Source organism: Coffea arabica, chromosome 9e, assembly GCF_036785885.1.
Source record: "Coffea arabica cultivar ET-39 chromosome 9e, Coffea Arabica ET-39 HiFi, whole genome shotgun sequence".
Classification (NCBI taxonomy): Eukaryota; Viridiplantae; Streptophyta; class Magnoliopsida; order Gentianales; family Rubiaceae; genus Coffea; species Coffea arabica.
Genome location: NC_092327.1, coordinates 30,755,167 through 30,763,645, shown reverse-complemented (window position 1 = coordinate 30,763,645; position 8,479 = coordinate 30,755,167). Strand labels below are relative to the sequence as shown.

At 39.6% G+C, this 8,479-nt stretch overlaps 1 protein-coding gene across 1 annotated transcript; it reads left to right on the top strand.

The window, feature by feature from the left end:
- The first annotated feature begins 3,341 nt into the window (after positions 1–3,341).
- On the top strand, positions 3,342–7,252 carry LOC140014666 (uncharacterized). The gene is made up of 3 exons (XM_072065750.1): positions 3,342–3,609; positions 3,682–6,346; positions 6,490–7,252. Exons 1-3 carry the CDS (start codon positions 3,342–3,344, stop codon positions 7,250–7,252), a joined length of 3,696 nt encoding a protein of 1,231 aa, XP_071921851.1.
- The last annotated feature ends 1,227 nt before the right edge of the window (positions 7,253–8,479 follow it).

Here is an 8,479-nt window from a genome sequence, read left to right as displayed (position 1 = left end):
TTGGTAATATAATTTAGTAGACGAACTATTATTGTTTCCTTGGGCTTCATTTGGATTAAGGGAAGGAAAGAATGTCATTAAGTAGATATTAACAAATAAAGTAGATGTTCTGATAGATGGAAGAAAAATAATGCAAAGACTAAATGCATACTTTGGAAACAGAAAGGTAGTCTGAAATATATCCATACCTCCTCATTTCCTTACTTTCCATTTTTTTTGGTAGTCCATTTGAAATATAGAACTAGTATCTGTTGAAAAAAGGAGAAGAGTGGGAAGAGGGAGAGGGAAGGGAGAAGAGTGGGAAGAGGGAGAGGGAGGGGCGGCGGCAGAAGGTGGTGTGTGATGGTAGAAAGGATGGGAGTGATGGTGAAGGGTGGTTGCTAGGGGACGACCAAAAATTTTTTAAATTATCTCAATATAAATTTAAAATTTAAAAATACCTCCAAATATATTTACATTGAAAATTTTTTATGTATAAAATTAGAGTTAAGTTTTTAAAAAACACGCCTAAAAATACTTAATTCACATGGATCAATGTTTCCCCTAAATTGTAGGCAAAGGCACATGGCAGTAGTTTGTCTGTTCCATTTGGTCACATTTATGTGGCCTAAATTGAGGCTGCACTTCTAAAATTTATGAATAAAAAAAATAAAAATTTGAAATTGACTATTTACATGATCGCACTATTATCTTATCGATCAACGACCTAATTTATAAGATACAAAATTTTGAATTTGGCGATATCAAAGAAGGTAAGAGGTGAGGCTATTAAAGTTCCCTCCTAAAAGTGAGAGTTTCTCTCTCTGGGTAAGAGCGCGAGTCTCTCTTTTTTGAGAGTTCAAAACTTTTCAAAATTTTCCGCAAACTTTTACACTCAATCCCAAGAATCAGACAAAGATCAACAACATTATTGCTGATGAAATTAAGAAGTTCGGTCTGTAAGTGATGATTTAGCTAAAGCCGAACATCTTGGAAAGATTATTGCTCCCCATTAGGGGGACAGTTTTTCTCTATTAAGATTCCAGCTCAACGTCGGCAAGTGTCTGCAAGCAGAAGATAGCTCGGTAATTCTGGTTCAAGGAAACAGACTCCATGGAAGAAGATAGGGTGCTGACAGGTATCCTCACAGCCATATTTTCCATGGTTCACTCTTGCTTTTGTTACTTTTTTCTTTAAAAGTTTTTGGGGTTTACCCCGATCAATCTCTTTGTTTCAGGTTGTTTAGGATTTTAAGGTTAAAAGTTATGGTTTTTCCTCTTTGTTGAGTAGTTTGGTTTTTTCTGTTTAGAGTCTTTCTTTCTTTTAATACATCTTTGTCTGCCGAGGTAGTTGTCGTTTCTGTTTTTCTTAGGCCTTGGCCGTCTTGTCTTGGTTTTTCTCAGTAGTGGAAGTAGGTTGTTTTTAGAATCTGTTTATACCCCATGGCGGAAGAACTAGCAGATGCGATAAGGAAATTTGCTCTTTTTGACAAAGAGCTGGAGGGAACTGACCTGGGAGGAGAAGAGATTGACAGAGGTATTCAAGAATGTCAGTCAAGCTTAGTGGGTAGGATCAAAGGTGAGAAAGTGGTGAATTTTGTTGGAGTTAAGAACTTTGTGAACTCAGCTTGGGGGTATCCAAGGAATCTTAGGATTATAGAGCTGGGTCCAAATATGTTTCAGTTTTATGTACCAAGCAGGGAAGAACTTAGTGGGTAGGATGTTTCAGTTTTATTCAAGAATGTCAGTCAAGCTTAGTGGGTAGGATCAAAGGTGAGAAAGTGGTGAATTTTGTTGGAGTTAAGAACTTTGTGAACTCAGCTTGGGGGTATCCAAGGAATCTTAGGATTATAGAGCTGGGTCCAAATATGTTTCAGTTTTATGTACCAAGCAGGGAAGATAGAGACTGGATAGTAGGGGGAGGACCTTGGGTCATGGACAACCAAATTCTGGTGATAAAACACTGGTTTGAAGGTATTGAGGATGACTCTTCTGCTTTTGGTCTTGCACCCCTTTGGGTTCAAGTCTGGAACCTACCTGTGCATTGGATATCAAAAGAAGCAGGATGGAAAATTGGAGCGATATTTCATGAAGTAAAGGATGTTGTGGTGCCTCAAGTAGGAGGAAAGGAATGTAGACATCTAAAGTTATTAGTGGTTATGGATACCTCCCTACCTCTCTTAAGGGGAATGACAGTTAAAGTAAATGGAATCCTGAGATGGTTGAACTTCAGATTTGAGAGGTGCCCAGACTTCTGTTACAAATGTGGAGTGATTGGACATGGTGAAAAGAAATGCAAGGAAGTAATACAGGTAAGCAAAGGGAAGCAGGAACACCAGTATGGCCCATGGATGAGAGCCAACATAGGTAAAACATCACCCCAAAAGGAACAACAGAATAAGTATAACTCTGAGATGAATTATTGGGGCTTTAGAGATGGAGAGATGGTACGGTTAAATCCTAAGGCTAAGGAAAATATGGAACATGGTCATAAGGACTCTATGTCAGGAAGGAATGATGAAACTAGGAAGAGTAATGATGAAAATATGACAGGCAAGGAGAAGTCCAAAAAGGATGAATCGCGGGAGGTTCAGCAACTAAGAGGTGAGGCTAGCAGTAAAGAATTGGAAAGAAAAAGCTTAATCCAAAATAGCTGGAACAGTCAGAAGGAGAGCTCTACCTCAGAAGCTACAGAATCTCTCCCAAAGGGAATCAGTAAATGTGTATTAGAGGAAGCAAGTTTGAGTATCCTAGAGGAGGTAGAGATAAATGGTAAGAACAAAGGTGCAGTGGAAAGAAACGGACTTGAACAAATAGCACAAGAGCTTATGCAAGTCACAGTAATGGAGGATGATTCTGGCAGCCCTGAAACAGCTTTAATGATAATCGATCCAGGAAGTTCTGAGCTGGGTACTATGGCTGCCCAGAAACATAACAGGAAAATGAAGAAGCAGTTGAGATCTCCCAAAATCTCTCGTCAGCCTTTGAGGGATCTGAGTGGGAACAGGATATTGGCTATTCAACAAGGAAAAAGGAAACTTAATTTGATAGATGAGGAGATGGTGGAAGTGCAGGTAACGGAGATTGTTCACAAGAGAAACAAACTGGGAGTTGGGGAAGTGAATCCTGGAGAGAAACAAGAGGGGGAAGGGGCCAACCTAAACTGGCCCCTCAAGTTTCAATGAAGGTTCTGGTGTGGAACTGCCAAGGAGCAGGGAGCCCCTTGACAGTTCCCCAGTTGAGGGAGGCTAATAACCTCCTCTCCCCAAATATATATTTCTGAGTGAAACCAAAAATAGGTATAATTACATGAAAAGGGTCCAAAAAATTCTGAGGTTTGAGGAAAGTGTGATTGTAGAAGCTATGGATAGGAAAGAAGGTATGGCTTTGTTTTGGAATAAAGATATTGAGGTCAGGGAAGTAGTTACAACAGCTCTCACTATAGAGGCTTTGGTTTTTGATCCGGAGCTGCAGATTGACTGGTGGTTTATTGGTGTATATATGAGCTGTGATGCTAATATTAGGAAACAACAGTGGAAAGTTTTGACTGCGAGAAGACAGTTGTGGGGAGATAAATGGCTTCTGGCAGGGGACTTTAATGATATATTAACTAATGAAGAGAAGTGGGGAGGTAATGCAAGAGCAGAGAGGAGTTTCAAGTAGTTTAACAGCTTTATTGAATACAACAATCTTGTGGATATAGGTTTTACTGGTAATCCCTGGACATGGAGCAACAATTGGGATGGTGAAGGGGAGATTAGGCAAAGACTGGACAGAGGATTAAGTACCATTAACTGGAGCCAATTTTTTGACAAGGCTAAATGTGATCACGTGGAAACTGTTGGGTCAGACCACAGCATGTTGCTCATAGATAATTGGCCTAGAATGGATAAAAAAAGATCAAAATTCTCTTTTGACAAGAGATGGCTCAAGAGGGAAGGGATCAGTCAAGTGGTTGAGCAAGCTTGGAAACAAACAGTGGAAGGAAATAGGATGTATAGGATTACAAGGCAGATTGCTAACTGCAGAGTGGCTCTACTCAAATGGAAGAACAATTTCACAGGAAATTCTTTGCTAAAAATCAATCAAGTGAAGCAACAGATTAAGGAGATAAAGGAATCTAAGGAGTCAGGTGTTAAGGATAAAATCTCAGAGTTAAAAATTCAGTTAAAAGAGGCCTACACAGAAGAAGAGCAGTTTTGGGCTCAAAAAGCAAGGATTGACTGGCTGAGAGAAGGGGATAAGAACACAAAATTTTTTCATGCTTGTGTGAAGGGGAGAAGAAGGCGAAATAGGATGCTCAACATACAAAGGGATGATGGTTCTTGGACTAAGAGTGAGGAGGAGCTGGGAAAGGAAGTGGCTGAATACTATAGAGTTCTTTTTGCTAGTTCTGGTTGTGAGGGTCTGGGTGAGATTCTAAATGGTATACCTACCACTATCACTACTGAGATGAATGCAAGGCTAACTCAGGAAGTGGAGGAGAAGGAAATTAAATCTGCTCTTTTTTCCATGAATCCAAATAAGGCACCAGGCCAAGATGGCATGAATCCTTTGTTCTTCCAAAAATTTTGGCACGTTGTGAAATCTGATTTAATTGCTGCCATTAGGCATTTCTTTTGGTCTAGCAACATGCCTAAGTCTTGGAATCACACTGTCATCTCCCTCATCCCTAAAATCCAGAATCCTACCAACTTGAAGAGCTATAGGCCTATTAGTCTCTGTAATGTTGTTTACAAAGTGATTTCTAAAATTCTGGCCAATAGACTCAAGAATGTTTTAAATCACTGCATTAGCAAAACTCAGGCAGCTTTCATCCCAGGCAGACAAATTCTTGACAATGTCATTCTATCTCATGAATATTTGCATTACATGAACAATAAGAGACAAGGACAGAATGGACTTATGGCTGTGAAGCTAGATATGTCAAAGGCCTACGATAGAGTGGAGTGGAAATTCCTTGATGCCATGATGGAAAAAATGGGCTACTGCACAGTATGGAGGAAGTGGATTTGGAGCTGTCTCTCCTCAGTTACCTACTCTTTCAATATTAATGGAGTACCACAAGAATTTGTAACTCCAGAAAGAGGAATAAGACAAGGTGACCCACTGTCACCTTATCTTTTCCTTTTGTGCTCAGAAGGTTTCTCCAATTTACTAAAGCAGGCTGAAGGAGATAAAAGGATCACAGGGGTGAAGATATGCAGAAGTGGGCCAAGATTGACTCATTTATTCTTTGCTGACGATTCTTTGATTTTCTGTAATGCTGACAAAGAGGAAGCAAGTGAACTTGTTCAAATTCTGAGGAAGTATGAGAAGGGGTCTGGTCAATCCATAAATCTGGAAAAGTCCTCAGTTTTCTTCAGTCGCAATGTCAGTCATCAGAGGAAAGGGGAAGTGAGACAAAGCCTTGGCACAATCCAGGTGGCTACTCAAGGAAAATATCTGGGGCTCCCTATGGTGATAACTAGATCAAAACAGCAAGTTTTTGGTTTTATTAAGGACAGTATCAGCAAGAGAATGAAGAACTGGAAGAACAAGCTGCTCAGCCAAGGAGGGAAGGAAGTCTTATTGAAGGCAGTTTCTATGGCATTGCCAGTGTATACAATGTCCTGCTTTAAACTTCCAAACACACTGTGCAAAGAAGTGACCTCCATTTTTGCTAAGTATTGGTGGGGAGAAGCTGAAGGGAGAGATAAGATTCACTGGTGCTCGTGGGGAAGAATGGCCATGGAGAAAAAAGAGGGAGGTTTAGGCTTCAAGGACTTACAGAAGTTTAACAAAGCCTTGCTGGCTAAACAGGTTTGGAGGCTGATTACCAAACCAAACCTCTTAGTCAGCAAGGTTTTGAGGGCAAAGTATTTCCATAGGGACTCTATCTTCAAGTGCAAAGTCCCAAAGTGTTCTTCATGGATCTGGCAAAGTCTGATGAACGTAAGAGATTTGGTGCAAAAGGGAACTAGAAAGAGGATAGGCAATGGCAAGACAACAAACATTTGGGAGGACATTTGGATCCCTGGTAATGAGGATGGGAAAGTCACTTCTGCAATGCCTCAGAACTGCAATATCAGAAGAGTGGATGAGCTCATCAGTGGTTTTAGGTGGAATAAACCATTAGTGCTTAGAACTTTTAACCAGAAAGATGCGGTGGAAATCTTGGATATCCCTATCAGTATCTCTGGTAGGGAAGACAGTAACTATTGGGTACATAGTGGTCATGGCAGCTACACGGTCAACTCAGGATACAAGGTACTGTGTAGAGAGAGAACTCAATCCAGGGGAAGAAGAGAAAACGAAGCAGAAACAAGTTCAGCAAATTCCAAAGGTAAACAATGGAAGTGGCTGTGGAAACTGAAGCTAAAAAGCAAGTTAAAACATTTCATTTGGAGGTGTCTAAATGGTATGTTACCAGTTAACGACCTTGTTTTCAAAAGGACACACCAAGGTGATCCAATCTGTGATGGTTGTGGTGAAAAGGAAGAGTCAACTGAACATATGTTTTTCATTGCAGCAGAGCTCAAGAGGTTTGGAAGATGGCACCAGTACAGTGGGATGGTTTGTCTGATCAGACAGGGAACTTCACAACCTGGTGGACAGCTATGCTGGATGCCATATGTAGGACAGAGGGCAGGGAACATATAGAACTAACCGTGAACATCCTTTGGCAAATTTGGAAGAGGAGAAATGAATGGAAGTTTAATGCAAAACGTAAACATCCCTGGAAAACAGTCAAAAAGGCTCAACAAGAATGGCATGAACAAGCAACAGTTTGGAGCAAAGAGAATACGACCCCTGAGATTGCTGCAAGAGATAAAGAGGAAGCAGAACCAGAGGAGGGAGGACGTGATGAAATGCAGATCAGAATCTCAACTCAAGTGCAAGAACCAACTAATAGAATTGGCACAGGGATTATAGCAACTAACTTCAACCATCAGCTGGTGGCAGCCTGGGCACTTATTGACAGGAAAGCAAGGAATCAGGTGCAGAATATTGCTGAAGCTGTGAAGATGGCCATTATAAAAGCCAAACAACAGCAATGGCAGAAAATTACAGTCTACATACCCAGCCCTCAGCTGTTGAAAGGGTTAACGGAAGGAATAGCCAAGGATATCAAAATGGCTACCCTGACTGATGATATTAACAATTTAAGAGCTTTGTTTCAGAAATGCTCCTTTTGTTTAGATAGGAGATTAGACTCCAGATGTGATTTGATTAGTGGTTATGCTTTAGGCATATTTCAAGATGAGGAATGGATCAATTCTCAGTATGTCTAACACTTGTGTATAGTACTGCTTGAGCCTTTGCTCATATAAGTGTATATCCTTTTGTCTATTCAATACAAAAACTACCGTTGCTGAAAAAAAAAAAAGATATCAAAGGTTGTACAATTATTTGATCAAACAGCAAGGCTTGTTTTGAAATTTGGACAAAACAATTTGCCTCTCTAAAGGTATGGGGTGGGGTATTCATACTTTATCCCCCTCCAAATTTGAAAAGTGTAAATCTTATATACACTGACAGTGTATACACTTTCACCGTTGAATCCATGGCACATATGCAAAAGTTGGAACTCAAATTCAAAATTTGCATAGTTGTCATTCATCTAATGCCGATAGTTTATACACTTTTACCGTTAGATCTATGATACTGTATTTTAACTTCGTCACTCCAATTATATATTTCTCTTCGAAGAGTACCATTGACTTCTTGTAGCCTAATAGTCAAGTTTATGGCTGTTGTATTAATACCTTTATACCTTTCTAGCTAGGAAATATTCATCAAGAAGTGCAATGCATGCCAAAAATAAAAATAAAAACAAGGTCAAACCAAAATTTTTTGTGGTCTAGCTTCACCAGATGAACTTAAAATTCTCAACTTTCAGATATCAAACTTCAACAAATGAATCACGGACAACTGTTTTTCGAGCATAGCTAAATGCTCGATAGAATCACTTCAATACTTCTTAAATCTCCTAATTCGTCCTTTCATTGAATGAATAAACCTTTTAATTGAGTGAAAATTTAGCATATTTTAAGGGATTAGGCAAACTTTTCTGGTTTCTCTCAAAAAGGTTTTAGGACTTCTTTCCAAGGGTTTATTGCCCTACATACGCATGGCATGCCTTTTTTTTATTCCAGTACAAGGGTACAATTGTACCTTCACTAACGAATCTTCACTATTTAAATCATTTGAGAGAAAGTTAAATTGGATAGTAATACGGAATGAATTATAAGTTGAAAATCTTAAATTCAAGACTGGGGGAAGGGGGGGTGTGTGTCGTTTAATTGGTCAACAAGGGGGTAAAGTGTATATTTTCGAAATTCGGGGCGATAAAGCGTGACCATCCCATAGCTTCACTTCAGGGAGCAAAGTGTGATTAACCCTTAATAAACCCCATTGAAAATGAGAAAATTGTGCAAATAATCCAAAGAAAGGACAAGAAATATGTGTCTCAATCCTTGAACACGCACTCAAGAAAAAGTAGTAGTACATTCAAAAGT

Coding starts and splice junctions, on each gene's coding strand:
- LOC140014666 (XM_072065750.1), top strand. CDS start 3,342: ATGGATAGGAAAGAAGGTATGGCTTTGTTTTGGAATAAAGATATTGAG. Junction 3,610..3,681: donor TAATGAAGAGAAGTGGGGAG/GTAATGCAAGAG, acceptor TTGTGGATATAG/GTTTTACTGGTAATCCCTGG. Junction 6,347..6,489: donor AAACTGAAGCTAAAAAGCAA/GTTAAAACATTT, acceptor TTTTCATTGCAG/CAGAGCTCAAGAGGTTTGGA.